We start from the raw sequence: 19806 nt of genomic DNA, 5'->3' as shown, positions 1-19806 counted from the left end.
TTCTCGTGTTTCCCGAAGTGCTGCTCTTTAGGCCTTCAAAGTTCAAACACTGCCAGATAGTGTCTTTATTTGATGATGCACTGTGCGCACTCTGGGTTCCCCAACTGGCGGCCATCCTATAAACAAATAAAACCAGGGTGGGGGGGGGACGCCAGGAAATCAGCTCCAAGTGATTTCAATTTTGTAAATCTGTTCCCCAGTATGCCCACACGTAATAGTGAGACACGTGATTGTATACAAATATAAGCAATGTTTGAAATTATTATGTTTTAGTCAAATATTATATCTGTTTGGGCTTCTTGCGATCAATTTGTAGTCTACAAATTATTTGTATTCATGTTCCGGCACCCCGAACATCCGCTCAAGACAAAATCAGCCTGTGGCTGAATCAAGTTGATTATCCCTGCTATGCTCTAAAACTATATCTACTGTATGACATTGGCTGTCAGGATTCATGGAAATTATCTGACTGTTTTTTATATCTATTAGGTAAATGGGAAGAATTATGAGCTCTGCATACAAAGTATCATATTCACGAGCATGCTTTTTTGTCTTTTTTCTGAGCTTAGTAGCAGACTTAGGGCTTCAAAAGTGGAGCTGAGAACCACTGATTTTGACTCAATCCACTTTGACACACGTTTGACAGCACAAGGAGTGCCCCGACCTAAATTTAAATAAGCCAATTGTGTTTACAAAATGAGTCAGTGCTCCCATATATACTGGAAAGAAAAATGCCTGATTTTTCTAAGCACAATGAGGGTACTTGACAGTGTTATCACCAATGTGCTGGTGTATTGACTTTGTAATATATAAGCAGTGCAGTGGTACAACATCAAGGCAAGAGCATTGCTGCAGGCTCATATTATATTTTGCATTGAAGCAGTCCATTACTAGGCTTTGATCTGCACTTCAGAAAGGACTGTCTGTCTGACTCTGAGTCTCTATCACAGACGTGCGTGACTTAGTGCTGGGAATAATGACACATTTCCTCATTTAATAGGCTCCCATATGTGTGTAACATAAAGCTTTGTTATTGATAATGTTTTCTTATCATATAAATTAGAACCATTTGTTCTTGGTTGTTTTTTGCATGCCTTAGATGTACAAAGCTGGCTGCATTTTAGAAATGAGTTGATGGTACTTTGAAAATTCAGTTTGAAAGCTTAAGTGTACAAAAGCACCCTATCCAAATGGACAGTATGAGCAAAATCACAACTTTAATCACTATCTTCCCCATTACATTATTTCTTTATTTTCTTTGATGAGCATGTATTGAACATGAAGAATGGCAACGCCCTGTTGTTGAGCCTTGATACTGCCATGGCTCCGTCCCGATATCATCCACTGAACTAGTCTTGAGGTGCTTGCCTCGTTATAGATGGTCTCTTTAAATGCTGCTGACAGAGGTATTACTGGCTCCCATAATTTTGGCTCCTGCTGGCAGATGCTTCCTGTCAGACAGTTGAGGAGCTGCTATCATTTTTCACTGACTATACTCAGCACTCAGATTATACCCAACCATTCTGACGCTCCAGTCTCATAAGAACTATCGTGTTTAGGCCGACAACAACACCATCAGTAACTTAAACATTTCAGTTCAATGTAAAAAATAAAAATAAATAAAAAACTGCATATCCAGGAATGATGATTTTTGTGTTGTGTGTTCGTTTCAGAAACCCTTCCCCTACATTACGCAACCCAGGGGAGTGGTGCAGAAGCTTCAGTCACTTCATTGCCCAGTGAGTAACCTGCTCTTTCTATGACAATGAAGTTGCTTCCCACTGAAATTAATGTCTTCCTCTACATTTACTTACACAGTAATGAAGTTGTTGGGTCTAATCCAGTGGGAGAATTTATCTCTACATGTTTATTTGTGTTTATTTAGTATTTGAAGGGATTGCAACCAACTGGCTCTAATGCAGTTGGTTAATGGTGATGACAACCAAATATATTCATTGTTACTTTTTAAACAACACAAGCCTATTTGAATGGGTTTCAATGGCGAGACCTCAATCTTTTCCCATTTGGCCAAGGGGGCAGAATGCACTGGTTACGCATTTGGTTCTGGGCATCCTTTGATCACTGGAAATGGAAAGGACTAGAAATTGATCTTTTTTTTAAGATAGATTGTATCAACCCTTTTCTCTTCCTCGCATTTCCTCGGTTTTCATTTGCGTAAATCTGTCACAGGAAAAAACTCATTCTACTGACTTATCAGTTATATCTTTAGGACAAGATAAGCAATCAGTCCCTCCAGTGTGGAAAACAAATCATGTCAACATTGGCCCATAATAGTCTCGTTGAATATACAACCTTAATATCTAGCACGCAGTGCAAGTAAATGAGAGAGAAAAAATCTATTTCTTCTGGGGTTATTTGTGTGTGTGTGTGTGTGGGGGGGGGGGGGTTGGGTTATTATTAGTGGTGGAATAGATTGAAAGGCAGTGGTTATTAATTCATTATTAATAATGGAAACATCAAACAGTACAGCTGTGAACCCATAGCCATTAGGGGTAATAGACTCATTTATTTGTGTTAGTCGTGCATTTATCATAGCACCAGGTCTGTCAGAGATGGATTAGAAGGTGTAGCTGAGTCCAATGTAGAGTTGTATGACCTGTACACTCCTGTGTTGTAATATTGTTAAAGCTTTGCTTGGAATGGATCCCTTGTCATAAGGCCTATCGTGCAGGCCTTTTTGTTTCATAATGCATGTAGGAAAGCCCTGCTTTAAGATGTTGTACCTTTTTGTGTGGCTTGTTATTTAATAATTTGGTGAAGCTTGGAGAGCTGAGGAGATGGTTCAAGGCCCACATGAACAGTAACAAATTGCTGGTGTTGTTGTGTTACAGGTACTCTAGAGAAGCTGATTTCTCATTTTACAGTGCATTCAGAAAGTATTCATACCCCTTGACCTATTACACATTTTATGGTGTTATAGCCTGAATCCAAAATGGATCAAATATATGTTTTCTCTCACCCATAATGACAAAGTGAAAGCGTGTTTTATAAACATTTGCAAATGTATTGAAAATTAAGTAGAGATATCTAATTTGCATAAGTGTTCACACCCCTGAGTCAATACTTTGGAGAAACACATTTGGCAGCGATTACAGCTGTGAGTCATTCTGGGTAAGTCTCTAAGAGCTTTCCACCCCGGGATTGTGCAACATTTTCCCATTATTCTTTTCAAAATTCTTCAAGCTCTGTCAAATTGGTTGTTGATCATTGCTAGACAACCATTTTCAAGTCTTTCCATAGATTTTCACATACATTTAAGTCAAAACTGTAACTTGGCCACTCAGGAACATTCACTGTCTTCTTGGTAAGCAACTCCAGTGTAGATTTGGCCTGTTGTTTTAAGTTATTGTCCTGCTGAAAGGTGAATTCATCTCCCAGTGTCTAGTAAAAAGCTTTTCCTCTAGGATTTTGCCTGTACTTAGCACTATTCCATTAGCGATTACAAGCATACCGAGAACATGATGCAGCAACCACTATGCTTGCAAATATGGAGAGTGGTACTTAGTAATGTGTTGTATTGGATTTGCCCCAAACATAACACTTTGTATTCAGGACAAACAGTGTATTACTTAGGCAATTTTTTTACAGTATTTCTTTAGTGCCTTGTTGCAAGCAGTATGCATATATTTTAATATTTTTCTGCTATACAGGCTAACTTCTTTTCACTCTGTCATTTAGATTAGTATTGTGGATTAACTGCAATGTTGTTGATCCATCCTCTGTTTTCTCCTATCACAGCCATTAAACTCTATAACTATTTTAAAGTCACCATTGGCCTAATGGAGAAATCCCTGAGTTGTTTCCTTCCTCTCCAACAACTGAGTGTAATTAATAACTTCACCATGCTTAAAGGGATTTTAAAAATATTTTTACCCCTCCATAGGTGCCCTTCTTTGCGAGGCATTAGAAAACCTCCCTGGTCTTTGTGGTTGCATCAGTGTTAGAAATTCACTGCTCAACTGAGGGACCTTACAGATAATTGTATGTGTGGGGTATAGAGATGAGATAGTCATTCAAAAATCCATGCAAATATTGTGACTTGTCAAGCATATTTTTACTCCTGAACTTATTTAGGCTTGCCATAACAAAGTGGTTGAATACTTATTAACTTAAGACATTTCAGCTTTTCATTTTTAATTAATTTGTAGTTTTGACTTAAATTTGACAAGAGCTGGATCCCTTCTAGCCATGACCTAAGAGAGGGTTGAGGAAGAGGCTTGAAGTGCTGGGCATCTTGTTATGACATGCATTATCTGAATTAGCTATGTCCACATAATTATACCTACGATGAGCAGCTTCTATGGAGGAACTTTGAATGTCCTTTGAGCTAGCTTGCTAACACTCTTGTGTGTGCAGAGCAGCACCAGAATTGAAAACACCTCTTACCTTGTTGTAGTTAATAAATCGGGAAACTTAATAACTAGACCTATAGTATTCTTAAGGGATAGCCCCCTTTTTTTAAATGTTCACCTACCAAATCTAACTGCCTGTAGCTCAGGCCCTGATGCAAAGATATACATATGCTTGGTACCGTTTGAAAGGAAACACTTAGAATGTTGTGGAAATGGGAATCTAATGTAGGATAATATAATACAATAGATCTGGTAGAAGAAAATACAAAGAAAAAAACAACCATTTCTTTTCCACCACCATCTTTGAAATGCAAGAGAAAGGTCCCAGTTCTAGCCATCACTCTGCTTGTAATTCCGATGGTGTCCACAAGATGGCAGCAGAATATGTGCAAAGTTTCAGATGGATAACTTGAAGTATAAACAAACTACATGACATTTAGTGTGAAGTCACCCAGGTACATTTGGGCAAATCGTGAAGGAGACAATTGAATTCATATTACATTTTTCTGAAAGAATATCGTCAAATCTGTATACTTGGAATTTGACTTAGCTTTCCAGTATTAGTAGCCATATTATAAGTTCAAGATTTGCAAAACAACCAGTTTTCATAAATTCATAACTGAATATTCTTATAATTTTTGTCCAAAGGGAAAAGGCATGCTGTCGCACAAGGTTAGTACCTACATTTTGCGACTGATACATGGTTTCCGGATACTTCCGTAAAGCCCAACTCATTGGCTATCTAGCTAGCTTCGTTTGACTCCGATTGGTGCTTATTTGACAACGTTAGAGTTGTTCAAGTGAAGACTGCCCACGTCATCGGTATGCCATGAAGGCGTCGCTCTCTGACCAAATATGGCGTCCTATAGGATATACTACACCCTTAATGATATAGTGAAGTCTGGTTACATTCTAGGATCTATGAGGAATACATACGGACGTGATTTGTCTGGTTGAAACAACGTTTAGGGTTAGATTTTCAGAGATTCCTTTCTTTGTAAATTGAACGACTGGAAATACAAAATTGATTGTGGATGCTACATAGACCTTTTTAGGATATGAAAAATGATTTTATCTAACCAAACGGCACTTCATGTCATCTCTGGGCCCTTTGGATGATAAATCAGAGGAACATTTCAGAATGTAAGTACACATTTCACCTTCAGAGGTGAATTTATCAAACCTATCGCGGTAAAAAAAAGTGTTTTGTTAGGAGCTCTACACAAACAATAGCATGGTATTTTTTGCAGAAAAAAATCTGTAAATTGGACAGTGCAGTTATGTTAACAAGAATTTAAGCTTTCAGCCGATATAAGACACTTATCTGTACCGACATTTGTTGTTTCTCTAAAATCTGCGATAGTGACACAAGGTGCTGCATGATTTACAACTGTCCCGTTGAGGGGACGCCAATCCCTAATATTCTTAACTAGCATTGAAAAAGTTAACCCATTCTTCTCTAGCTAATTTGAAATATATTTTCCTATCTTCTGAATTGTGCTTGTAATGTCAGTACAGAGGCCTATGCTTCTGAGGGGGAGGGGCAGGTAGCCTAAACACACACACACACACACACTGGCAAAGATTTTCAGCTTGCAGGCAGACACTGGAATACGTTTCTGAGTGACAGAGTGAGTGAGGGCTTTGTTGCATGGAATGTAAAATAATATTATTAACCGGTTCCCATGCTTTTAAAATAATGTTTCTGTTCCGGAACAGTATGGATCACTTTCTTTATAGATATTTTTTGGTACTTTTTACCCGTTAATCATATCCAATTGGTAGTTACAGTCTTGTCCCATCACTGCAACTCCCGTACCGACTCGAGAGAGGTGAAAGTCGAGAGCCATGTGTCATCTGAAACACAACCCCGCCAAGCCGCACTACTTCTTGACACACTGCTCGCTTAACCCGGAAGCCAGCCACACCAATGTGTCAGAGGAAACCCCGTACAGCTGGCGACCGAAGTCAGCGTGCATGAGCTCGTGCATGACATCCCAGCCGGCCAAACCCTCCCCTAACCCGAATGACGTTGGGCCAATTGTGCGCCGCCTCATGGGTCTCCCAGTCGCGGCAGGCTGCGACACAGCCCGGGATCGAACCCGGATCTGTAGTGAGGCCTTTAGAACACTGTGCCACTCGGGAGGCTAAGTACGGATTACCTTCATTCCCGTTTCTGTTTCTTGAAAAATTACATAGGTTTTTGGTTCTGTTCCCTGAACAGGTTCCAACCCCTGAACACAACAAAATGTTGAAAAAGTCAAGAGGTGTGAATACTTTTTGTTTATTGGAAAGATCCTCATTGTTTTCCTTTATTGAGCATGTTGACGTCTTTATTGCTCCTCTTAAAAAACTCAGAGAACATTCTTGGAGAACACAGCTCATACAACCTTTACTTGATTCGTCCCAAAAAAATGTAATGAAACATCTTATAGCCGGGTTCCCCAACTGATGGCGATTTTATTTGTCCTCGCCATGTTTTCTGAGCAAAAAAAATTTAAGAAAGGGGGATGGGGGTCATAAAACAGTAAAACGGTAAAAACACCAGCAAATCAGCTCCAAGTTATTTACATTTTGGAAACCTGTTACAGATTGTAAGCCAGGTTTGATGTTATTATGTTTTAGTGAAATATTATATCTGTTTGGGCTTTCCGTCAATTTACAAATCTACAAGTCTACAAATGATTTGTAATGATTTTCCGGCCCACTGACCATCCGCTCAAGAAAACATCGGCCCGCAGCTGTAAATAGTCGATGACCCCTGTCTTATAGTAATCCATCCCCTTTTTTTTTTTTTTTTTTTTACCATTTTCCATATTCAGATACAATGCATTTTATTGGGTGCTTTTTAAAATCTTTTGCTCTCTCTCATGAGTATAAGGTAATGGATTGTATGATATCAGAAATAATCTCCTCAAACAAAGCCCACCAGGCTACAATGTGTGGAACATGGACAATGTTATCAGGCCTGGCAGGCTGTTTGTGAGAACTCTCCAGCTCTCAGCCAGACCAGTGTGTGTGCGGGTGGGTAGGTAACTACTGTCATTGCTCTCGATAATAAATGCATCACCAGTGTCTGTCCCTGTGCAGCCAAAAGAGCTGCCTTTTATAACAAAGTGCCCTGATGTTTAGCATCCTGGCTGCACAGCTCAGCTAATGGCTGCAGCCTCTGCTTAATGTCCTGACACTAATTAATTCTATGAATGAATTTCCAGAGCATAAAAACTGATAGAAAGAGCAAGCAGAATTTCAGCCTAGATTAGGTAGCAGGAGTCAGATTGGTATTATTCTCTTATCTCTCGCCTGCCTGCATTGTTGTGTTGCAGTACACCAAAACATATTCAGGCATTTAAGTGTTTAGATTAGGTACGGAATGATGGATATTCTGAATGGAAGGGATAGATACAGTGCGATGACTAATGGTAACGTCTTTTCAGAATAACTTTGTTTAAAAAAAACATACATTTCAAATTGAGTGCTAGGCAGCTGGTTTAAATACCCTCACCTTTTGAAACGGTATGACACCATGTCCGTGGACTACGCATTTTACAAAATATCTTACTTCTGATATAAAGTTATTTGAACAACAATGTATTGCCTCTGGTTTGAAAATATTTCATATTGATTATATCATTATGTAAAGGCAGTCGAATAGTGACATCCCAGCTAACCAAAATTGGTTCTGTGAAAGTTCCCAGAATATTCGTTATGTTGCTGCAAATGTTATTTTCACAACACAAAAACTGTCCAGTTGTGTTATTGTGTTATTACATTACCTGAAACCCTAATGAGAACGTTTGGGAAATGTTCTGTGGCAGTTGTTACAGACGTTGTGCACAACATTTTAGGATATTTTATTTAAAACATTTTGAGAATGATTTTTTTTATTTGTATCAAAAACAATGTTTTGGGGATGTTCTCATCCTAATGTTAGATAAAACCCTAACTAGAACTTAATGGGAATATTAGCTAATGTTCTGGGAATGTTCCCGATTTGCTGAGATATGACAACTATGACAAAAAGTGGGCTCTAAGTAAACACTGCAAGGAGCAGATAGGGGCGATCCAGAAACAGACCTGTTTGCACTGGGGGCCATGGTGATGACCAGACCATGTGGTGCTCACAGAGGGGACACATTGGTCAGTCACTCAGACACAGAAGCACTGATGAGAAGCTCCATAGAAGCACCCTACTGAACACACTTGTGTCAGAGATAATCCAGAAAAATCCGCTTTGTAAAATGTTCAGGTATTAGTGATCAGTGAATTAGTGAACAGAGGGTTTAAACCCCAAAAAAGGTTGTACTTTGACTTTTTAAAAATGTATTATGATGTTGTAATTGTGTTCTTTCGCTACACAGGTGTCTGATAAAGGATTTCGAGACTCGTCCGTCTGTGACCCACCTCTTGGAACATCCCTTCATTAAGCAGGCCCATGGCAAAGAAATGGCTCTCGGTCAACAGCTGTCCACACTAATCTGCGAGCAACAAGACCTGGGCTGCAAACTCAAGACCAAGTAAGTCTGTCGTCTACACAGAGAAATGCTATCATTCTCAGTTAAAGAATTCTGAAACAATCCCCTCTGCAGATCTCATTGATGTATCTCTCTGAGATGACATCTGTTAAATCTATCAATCAAATTATGTTATATATATTGCTGATTAATTAATATACAGTGGAGTGACAATGCTATGGAGCAAGACAGAGTGACCTGGATGAAATGCTGAGATGAGATGTGTTTTCTCACCAGTGGGTGGCAGGGTTTCATTTCCTTCAACTGTTGTGTCCGTCCAAACTCGTGTAACAGATATACTACGTGACCAAAAGTATGTGGACACCTGCGTCGAACATCTCATTCCAAAATCATGGGCATTAATATGGAGTTGGTCCCCCCTTTGCTGCTATAACAGCCTCCACTCTTCTGAGAAGGCTTTCCACTAGATGTTGGAACATTGCTGCGGGGACTTGCTTCCATTCAGCCACAAGAGTAGTAGTGAGGTCGGGCACTGATGTTGGGCGGTTAAGCATGGCTCGCAGTCGGCGTTCCAATTTATCCCATAGGTGTTCGATGGGTTTGAGTTAAGGGCTCTGTGCAGGCCAGTCAAGTTCTTCCATACCGATCTTGACATACCAGTTCTGTATGAACCTTGCTGGGTGCATGGGGGCATTGTCATGCTGAAACAGGAAAGGGCATTCCCCAAACTGTTTCCTCATAGTTGGAAGCACAGAATCGTCTAGAATATCATTGTATGCTGTAGCGTTAAGATTTCCCTTCACTGGAACTAAGGGGCCTAGCCTGAACCATGAAAAACAACCCCAGACCATTATTCCTCCTCCACCAAACTTTACAGTTGGCACTATGCATTCAGGCAGGTAGTATTCTCCTGGCATTCGCCAAATCCAGATTAGTCCGTCAGATTGCTAGATGGTGAAGCGTGATTCATCACTCCAGAGAACGCATTTCCACTGCTCCAGAGTCCAATGGCGGCGAGCTTTACACCACTGCAGCCAACTCTTGGCATTGTACATGGTGATCTTAGGCTTGTGTGCGGCTGCTTGACCATGGAAGCCGATTTTCTGAAGCACCCGACGAACAGTTATTGCGCTGACATTGCTTCCAGAGGCAGTTTGTAACTTGGTAGTGAGTGTGCTTCAGCACCCTGCAGTTCTGGGAGCTTGTGTGACCTCCCACTTCGCGTCTGATCCGTTGTTGCTCATAGACGTTTCACTTCACAATAGCAGCACTTACAGTCGACCAGGGCAGCTCTATCAGGGCAGAAATTTTATGAACTGACGTTGAAAGTCACTGAATTCTTCAGTAAGGCCATTATACTGCCAATATTTGTCTATGGAGATTGCATGGCTGTGTGCTCAATTTTATACACCTGTCATCAATGGGTGTGGCTGAAATATCTGAGTCCACTAGTTTGAAAGGGTGTCCACATACTTTTGTATATATAGTGTATGATGTGTAGTCGAAGTTATGAAAATGATGTGATTAAAGCGAAGTTAGGGGAGTGGAACTAATTTGATATGAGTGATTGTGCTGACTCAACGCTAGATAAAGAAAAGCTTTTTATCCCAATGGATCTTTTAACAGTGTGACAACGAGGAGCATTTAGAACAGAGCAGCCCTCCACCCATATGATTAAACCAATGAGGGAATAAAACACTTTAGTCTCCGATTGATTTACTTGTGGAAAATGCTAACTGTTCAACCTTGCAGGTCGCATTATCACTGAATTAAGAATTTTGAATGATTTATAGCTGGTATGCCATGAGCTTTTATTCAAAATCTGTTGTTTGTGATTGCAAAACTAATCTGTTTACCTTGTTATTTCCCCAATGATCTGGTTGTGGAATACTTTTCCATGTCCCTAAAGAAAAGAGCTAAGTGCACATGCCATTGAATGAGAGAGAGTCTTGATTCCATGTCAGGTGTGTGTGTTTACTCCAGTGTGTGTGTGTGTGGTGAGATTGTGATCTTATGCCCCTGTCCACAGTGAAAGTGCATAATGAGATTAGAGGCTTGAAGGAAAATGAACTGTGCTTTCCTAGTTTTAGTCACTGGTGCCAAAGATCAGCCAAAGATCAGCACAGTGCACAGACAGGAGACAGGCAGATTTAAGTAGATGGAATGGTTTACAACATGTATCATGCTCCAAAGTAAGAGAAGGTACAAGCTGAGGGCCTTTAATATTTTTCAGAAGGGATGTCTCTGGAGAAGAACGTGTTGAGGATTCCATACTACACAGTGCTCCATTGGCAGTTGTGACATTATGTTTCCCTGTTGAACTTCTGTAGGATTTCTACTCAGAATAGTTGTGTTTATTATGGATCCAAGGCAGCAGCTACTCTTCCTGGGGTCCAGCAACATTAAGGCAGTCCTACAATTTAAAAAAAAACATTACAATACATTCATAACAGATCTCACAACACACTAAATGTGTGCCCTCAGACCCCTACTCCACTACCACATATCTACAACACAAAATCCATGTGTATGTGTGTGTATAGTACGTATGTTATCGTGTGTGTGTATGCATGTGTCTGTGCCTATGCTGTGATATGTAATCTTCCAAAATGGGAAATCATTGTTCACTCGTAGGATGGATTTACTATTATGTTATTCACTTCATATACACTGAGTGTACAAAACATTATGAACACCTTCCTAATATTGAGTTGCATCCCCCTTTACCCTCAGAACAGCCTGATTTTTGATACACACGGGAAACTGTTGAGAGTGAAAAACCCAGCAGCGTTGCAGTTCTTGAAACACTCAAACTGATGTGCCTGGCAACTACTACCATACCCCGTTCAAAGGCACTTAAATCTTTTGACTTGTCATCCTCTGAATGGCACACATACATAATCCATGTCTCAACTGTCTCAAAGCTTAAAAATACTTCTTTAACCTGTCTTCTCCCCTTCATCTACACTGATTGAAGTGGATTTAACAAGTGCCATTTATAAGGGATCATAGCTTTCACCTGGGTTCACCTGGTCAGTCTATGTCATGGAAATGTTTTGTACACTCCGTGTATCTATTATTTATTATCATAGAATAGATACACTCTGTGACTGAGATGTTGGTCCATTTCATTGTTCATGTTAGGTTTGGTATCTGAACTTGACTGGAATTTCTGGGTGCAATATTTAAGTGGTGATAACTGTTATTTTAGAGCTTGATGTTCTTGACAAAAGTGCTGATTCATCTATTCGCTTACATGCGCACACACACACACACACACACACACACACACACACACACACACACACACACACACACACACACAACAAACAAACATCACCGCAATAGGCCCTTGGGGGTTTGCATAATCCCAATGAGGCAGTTGCCTCCATGCTGACCTCTGACTGGTAGGCCCCATTGTAGAGTGATGGGTCAAACGGAGATGAAGAGCAATCACAGCCTGTGATAATGGTGGAGATCTCCCTGGGGAACACCCTTATGGGCCAACTGGCAACCCATCTAGATGAATTGATTTTATATCCAGATTAGTATTAGTAATGTATCTGTATTCTTTCATCACTGTAATGCTTTCTGACCCAGTATTATCTCCTTTACTCCAACAGGCATGAAAGAATCAATACTCGTAAAACACTCATAATAGAGACAAGTCCCGATGATGATCTGGTGAACCTGGAGTTTTTAGATGAGGTAAGATTTCATACTTTGACTTCGTCGTTGTTGGACTAGAGGATGGTATGTGAATAATGTAGGTATTGTACGCAGTACCCACTGTATGTGTTCCTCTTCTCCGCAGGAGACCATCATCAAACACCTCTCGAAGAGATATGACGAGCTGCAGATATACACATACGTTGGAGACATCCTCATCGCTCTCAATCCTTTTCAAACTCTAAGCATCTACTCGCCACAGGTTTGTTTGCTACGGCAGTGCCATTGCGTGCCATAATTCCTCTTCACACCTCTGTAAAGACAGAACGGTATTGATATTCAAATGTGGGGTGTCTGTTCACAGTTCTCTAAGCTGTACCATGGGGTGAAGCGAGCAGACAATCCTCCCCACATCTTTGCTACTGCTGATGCAGCATACCAGGGCATGGTGACCTTCTGCAAAGACCAGGTACTTGAGGGGGGGATACACTTTGTGTGAGGAAGTCTTATTTAGTGATATGCCGGTTCATATGGATAATGTTATCATTGGCATTAACCAAAACCATTTTCTTGTTTAGAGATCTAGTGATGTGCTTGTTAAAAACATCCCGATGACAAAGTTGTTGTGTCCCTATATTTCAGTGCATCATCATCAGTGGGGAGAGTGGAGCTGGGAAGACAGAGAGTGCCCATCTGATTGTCCAGCATCTCACCTTTCTGGGAAAGGTACTGCTTGTTTACTAAAAAAATCTGGTGCTGTCAGTCCATCATCATGTTCATAAATATTGAACCTCAGTGCAATTCATTATTGAATGGACAGACTAGACACTGATTGATTCAGTCCTACACATCTAGTTTGTGTTGTCTCTGGAGGGAGTTATGCCCCCACCCCCCCCCCCCCCAAAATGTATTTTTTTTTACTGTGATTCCAAGGCAAACAATCGGACGCTGCGGGAGAAGATCCTCCAGGTGAATCCCCTGGTGGAGGCGTTTGGCAACGCGTGCACGGCCATTAACGACAACTCCAGTCGCTTTGGGAAGTACCTGGAGATGAAGTTTACCCCCACCGGGGCCGTCATGGGGGCCAAGATCTCAGAGTACCTGCTGGAGAAGTCCAGGGTCATCAAACAGGCCACGTAAGAATGGAAAGATGTGCTAGGGATATTATTCATCACAACTGTTATCCTCAATTGAAGTTAACTGGCTAGATGGCTAACCATTTCTCTTTATGCTCTTAGGGGAGAGAAAAACTTCCACATATTCTACTACATCTATGCCGGTCTGTATCACCAAGAGAAGCTGAAGAAGTACAGATTACCTGACAAGAAACCCCCCAGGTTAGCATTTCATCACTTTACTTGGCTTTGATTACTTGGCACCTCAATACAGACTGAATATAGTGAGTTATTTCCTATCACTTGACTAATGCAGAAACTGGCACTGAAAACTGTGTTTCTGTCTAGATATATTGAAAATCAACATGGCAAAGTGATGCAGGACATTGTCTCCAGTAAACTGTACAAGGAGCAGTTTGATGCCATTCAGGACTGTTTCCGCATCATTGGCTTCACTGACGAGGTAGGTACAGTTTCTCTGTTCATTTAAAAGCAAATGTGTGAACATTATTTTTATTTGCCTTATCTGAGAACATACAGTACCAGTCAAACGTTTGGACACTCCTACTCATTCAAGGGTTTTTCTTTATTTTAAATATTTTCTACATTGTAGATTAATAGTGAAGACATCAAAACTATGAAATAACACAAATGGAATCATGTAGTAACCCAAAAAGTGTTAAACGCATCAAAATATATTTTAGATTTTTCAAAGGAGCCACCCTTTGCCTTGATGACAGCTTTGCATTTTCTCAACCAGCTTCACCTAGAATGATTTGCCAACATTCTTGAAGTAGTTCCTACATATGCTGAGCACTGCTTTTCCTTCTCTGCAGTCCAACTCATCCCAAACCATCTCAATTGGGTTGAGGTCAGGTGATTGTGGAGGCCAGGTCATCTGATGCAGCACTCCATCACTCGCCTTTCTGGTCAAATAGGCCTTACACAGCCTGGAGGTGTGTTGGGACATTGTCCTGTTGAAAAACAAATGATTGTCCCACTAAGCGCAAACCAGATGGGATGGTGTATTGCTGCAGAATGCTGTGGTAGCCATGCTTTTTAAGTGTGCCTTGAATTCTAAATAAATCACAGACAGTGTCACCAGCAAAGCACACCCACACCATCACACCTCCTCCTCCATGCATCACGGTGGGAACCACACATGTGGAGATCATCTGTTCACCTACTCTGCGTCTCACAAAGACACAGCAGTTGGAACCAAATATCTCTAATTTGGACTCATCAGACCAAAGGACAGATTTCCACTGGTCTAATGTCCATTGCTTATGTTTCTTGGCCCAAGCTAGTCTCTTCTTATGGGTGTCATTTAGTAGTGGTTTCTTTGAAGCAATTTGACAATGAAGGCCTGATTCATGCAGTCTCCTCTGAACAGTTGATGTGTCTGTTACTTGAACTCTGTGAATAATTTATTTGGGCTGCAATTTCTGAGGCTGGTAACTTTAATGAACTTATCGTCTGTAGCAGAGGTAACTCTGGGTCTTTCCTGTGGCGGTCCTCGTGAGAGCCAGTTTCATCATAGCGCTTGATGGTTTTTGCGACTGCAGAAACTTTAAGTTCTTGAAATGTTTCTGATTGACTGACCTTCATGTCTTAAAGTAATGATGGACTGTCGTTTCTCTTTGCTTATTTGAGCTGTTCTTGCCATAATATGGACTTGGTCTTTTACCAAATAGGGCTATATTCTGTATACCAACCCTATCTTGTCACAATACAACTGATTGGTTCAAATGCATTAAGAAGGAAAGAAATTCCTCAAATGAACTTTTAACAAGGCACACCTGTTAATTGAAATGCATTCCAGGTGACTACCTCATGAAACTGGTTGAGAGAATGCCAAGAGTGTGCAAAGCTGTCATCAAGCAAAGGATGGCTACTTTGAAGAATCTAAAATATGAAATGTGTTTTGTTTAACACTTTTTTTGGTTACTACATGATTCCATTTGTGTTATTTCATAGTTTTGATGTCTCCACTATTATTCTACAATGTAGAAAATATTAAAAATAAATAAAAACCCTTGAATGAGTAGATGTGTCCAAACTTTTGACTGGTACTGTGTCTAAATATCCATAGCATTTCTTCACTCACTGTACACTGATTACTGTGCTTCTTTTTTTAACAGGAGGTCAATTCTGTATACAGAATTCTCTGCGCCATTTTGAATACAGGAAATATTGAATTCACTGCCATTACTTCCCAACACCAGACTGATAAAAGTGAAGTGCCTAATGTTGAGGCCTTGGAAAATGGTAAGACAACTGTACTTCAGTATTATTAGCAAACACTATTTGTTTCTTGTTCAGGTTAAGAATTGATAGTAACATTCCCACCTCTTTGTGTATTTACACAATATGGCTAAATGGTTGTTTCCTTGCTGTGTGACTGTGACATGAACCTGCCCTCTCCCTCAGCTGCGGCCTTGCTCTGCATCGGCCCTGAGGAACTCACGGAGGCCCTGACGTCCCACTGTGTGGTGACCCGTGGAGAGACAATCATCCGCACCAATACTGTAGACAAAGCCACCGATGTCCGGGACGCCATGTCCAAGGCTCTGTACGGACGCCTCTTCAGCTGGATAGTCAACCGCATCAATGCCCTCCTGCAGCCTGATATGAATATCTGGTATGTGTAAGGTCTCTTTGTCTTTTGGTTGTTGCACTGTGCTTCACACTACCGTGTGTGTGGATGCTGCTGCATATTATCAAGCTCTAGTGACCTTTACGTCTGAGTAGAGAACCAAACACGTGGAGTAGAATAGCAATGGACATCACAAGACAAGAAAGGGAGAAAAATAAGTAGAGTAAATGTTTTATGCAGAGTTACGTGCTGAGGAAATAATATTCTGATGATTAAAGAGACTTCAGAGAGACTGTAAAGGGTTGTTCATTGATCCAAAAGAATTCCCTCATAAATGTGAGCGTGGACTGTCAGGGAGTCATCTTCTCTCTCTGAGCTGTAGAAGGCACACAGGGTCTGTTTCCACTTCAGTCATTTGTACACTCTGTTATTGCCATTAATAACCTGTTAACCAAGACAAAAGGTGACCTCTAATGTCTTGTTAATGAAAGGGATTATCGGAAATTATGTCACTCGATCTTAGCAATAAAAAGTGAAATCACTCTGTGCGTATGTGTTGTAAGCTCTGTATCTACTGTAGGACTAAATGAAGTATTGTGTCGATTGTGTCGATCACAGTTAAATATCAATCTGTTTGTACAACCCTTGCCCAGCAATTAACAGTTTATGATTAACTGATCATAGTCAATATCTCTGAACTTTCAGCACTTTTGTTTAAAAGTTCATTAGGACTCCCCCATAACAGTAGAATTAGCCATTCGGATCAAAATATTCTGTATTTGGGTTGGACTTGCTTCATCATTAAAGTTTCATAAGTCAATGTGGTTCACACAGTTCCACACAAGATGAACTTTGTTTTGTCTGTCCCGGTTTTCCCCTTTGAAGTGTGGCAGAAAGTGGCATGAATGTGGGAATACTGGACATCTTTGGGTTCGAGAACTTCAAGAAGAACTCCTTTGAACAACTCTGCATCAACATTGCAAATGAACAGATTCAGTTTTACTTCAACCAACACATTTTTGCCCTGGAACAGGTGAGCCTGCAGATGGGGTGGCTCATGTTTTAGAGAATCTAGATGAATTGTTTCTGTAACTCTATTAACAGTGACAATTGAAGGTATACTAGATTTTGCTGAAAATGTCCTTTTGTTGTGTGTAGTACACGTTGACCATTTTTGTTGAGCATCATTTTGTATATTTAAAGTCGCGATATAGCATGCCGGCTTGTTCATCAATCACGGAGGAAGTGTCTCTTTATGAAACATTGTAATCCAGCGTTATCTTCTTTATAGCGTTTATATGATGTTTTTATTTATTTTAATTTTACCCCGTTTTACTCCCCAATTTCGTGTTATCCAATTGTTTAGTAGCTACTATCTTGACTCATCGCTACAACTCCCGTACGGGCTCGGGAGAGACTGAAGGTTGAAGTCATGCGTCCTCCGATACACAACCCAACCAAGCCGCACTGCTTCTTAATACAGCGCACATCCAACCCAGAAGCACCAATGTGTCAGAGGAAACACTGTGCACCTGGCAACCTTGGTTAGCGCGCACTGCGCCCGGCCCGCCGCAGGAGTCGCTGGTGCGCGATGAGACAAGAATATCCCTACCGGCCAACCCCATCCCGGACGACGCTAGGCCAATTGTGCGTCACCCCACGGACCTCCCGTTTACGGCCGGTTATGACAGAGCCTGGGTGCGAACCCAGAGTCTCTGGTGGCACAGCTGGCGCTGCAGTACAGCGCCCTTAACCACTGTGCCACCCGGGAGGCCCGTTTATATGATGTTAACATGAATGTTTTTCTCCCTTACATACTAGAGATTATAACTTTTTAGACAACCTGAGCAAATTCACATAGAAATTGGTGTTATAAATCTGTCATTCTCATTGAAAGCAAGTCTAAGAAGCGGTAGATCTGTTCTATGTGCGCTATTTGAATGCTTCCCATGCTTAAGTTTAGTTTTTGCTTCTTTTGCTTTCGGTTTTGTTCACCAGCTTCAAACAGCTGAAAATACAATATTTTTGGATATGGAAAATATATTTAATAGCGGTTTAGATGGTACAATGATACTCTCTCTACGCTATACTTGCTTGTTTTGTCACATAAACTTAAATTAGGCGAGCTATTCGAATTTTAACAACCAGGAAATGGCAGAGCGATTTCTGCATAGTGCATCTTTAATTGATTTAATTAAGCTTTTTACCCTGGAGTGTGGGAGCTTTTCGTTTTCACTGACAACACTGTATAGACATTAATCAAGAGCATGTTTTGCTCTTGTGTCCTTTTGTCTTAATGTTGGCTCTTTAGCAATTCCTCTCAAGGGAATCAGAGCGAGTTGGTATTTATAAAGTGATCACTTTATTCAGTCTAATGAATAGAGAAGAACTGAACTATATTGGGGCTGTGTTCTGAAACTGTCCTCTATATTTACTTTACCAAGGCTTAACTAGGCATACTTAATTCCTGGTTCTTAGCTAGGCAACTTTCCTGCATGATTTGTTATGTAGAAGTATTAGTTGCTTTCGATGTAGCGCTAGTGCTTAGCGGAAAAGGGATTTTTATAATGTGGAAATGGCTTCAATCCAGTGGTACACAGAGGCTGATTATTCCAAGTTAATGATTTAAACATGAGGACAGTTTAGATCCATTGGTTCCACTTTATTAAGTAAAATATATATTTAAAAGAACTTTTTGATCTAAATTAAGCAGATGCAATAATGTGATATGACTCTGGGTTATTTGCAAATGGGAACTAAATTATGAATTAGTACGTGGCTCTATCTGTTATTTCAGAACAGTTCTGTATAATTTCAGCGACTGACTTTAGAAATCACAACTGGAGTGTCTCTGCATCACAGTGGTGCTGTTGCTTTAAGGACTGTTTTTAAATTAAATAAAAAACATGCACAAGTCCTATTTAGCCTAGATTGTTTAATTGGGTTATTTAGTGAAATCATTAACTGTGCAATGTTCTAAATTCTGTGTGTTTTAATTAGATGGAGTACCAGAGCGAGGGGGTGGATGCCAGCCTGGTGGAGTATGAGGACAACCGTCCTATCCTGGACATGTTCCTCCAGAAGCCCATGGGCCTGCTCTCTCTGCTGGACGAGGAGAGCCGCTTCCCTCAGGCCACCGACCAGACCCTAGTGGGTAAGACAAATCAAATCCATTTTTATTTGTCACATTCACTGTTTACAATGGCTGTAGTCTAACTGTGATATGCTTGTTTATGAGCCCTTCCCAGAAATGCAAAGTTAAAAAATAATCCTAAAAAGAAAAATAGTAACACATGAGGAATAAATGACACAAAAACGGATCTATATACAGTACCAGCACCAGATCAATGTGCAGAAAGAGGTATTTGAGGTAGATATGTACATGAAGGCAGGGTAAAGTGGCTAGCCATCAGGAGAGATAATAATAATAATAATAATAATAATAATAATAATAAGAGTAAAATTAAGAACAGAGTAGCAGCAGCAAATTATGAGTGTAAATGTGTGTTTTGTCAGTATGTGTGTGTCTGTCATGTGTGTGCATATGTAGTGTATGTGAATGTGTGTAGGTTTTATGT

General features: G+C 40.4%; 1 protein-coding gene across 3 annotated transcripts in view; it reads left to right on the top strand.

Moving 5' to 3' along the window:
- myo3b (myosin IIIB) overlaps positions 1–19806 on the top strand; it is a 106091-nt gene that overhangs the window by 19342 nt on the left and 66943 nt on the right. For all 3 annotated transcript variants that reach the window (XM_064944796.1, XM_064944795.1, XM_064944797.1), the window contains 13 exons: positions 1674–1739; positions 8735–8890; positions 12472–12556; positions 12663–12779; positions 12882–12986; positions 13160–13243; positions 13451–13653; positions 13756–13854; positions 13981–14095; positions 15774–15900; positions 16063–16273; positions 17114–17261; positions 19229–19382. In XM_064944796.1, coding sequence (XP_064800868.1) covers positions 1674–1739; positions 8735–8890; positions 12472–12556; positions 12663–12779; positions 12882–12986; positions 13160–13243; positions 13451–13653; positions 13756–13854; positions 13981–14095; positions 15774–15900; positions 16063–16273; positions 17114–17261; positions 19229–19382 — 1670 coding nt within the window. The remainder of the gene's footprint in view (positions 1–1673; positions 1740–8734; positions 8891–12471; positions 12557–12662; positions 12780–12881; positions 12987–13159; positions 13244–13450; positions 13654–13755; positions 13855–13980; positions 14096–15773; positions 15901–16062; positions 16274–17113; positions 17262–19228; positions 19383–19806) is intronic.

This window comes from Oncorhynchus masou, chromosome 29, assembly GCF_036934945.1.
Source record: "Oncorhynchus masou masou isolate Uvic2021 chromosome 29, UVic_Omas_1.1, whole genome shotgun sequence".
In the NCBI taxonomy this organism is placed as follows: Eukaryota; Metazoa; Chordata; class Actinopteri; order Salmoniformes; family Salmonidae; genus Oncorhynchus; species Oncorhynchus masou.
Note: the sequence above shows the minus strand (reverse complement) of the source record. Positions and strands in the feature narration are given on the sequence as shown.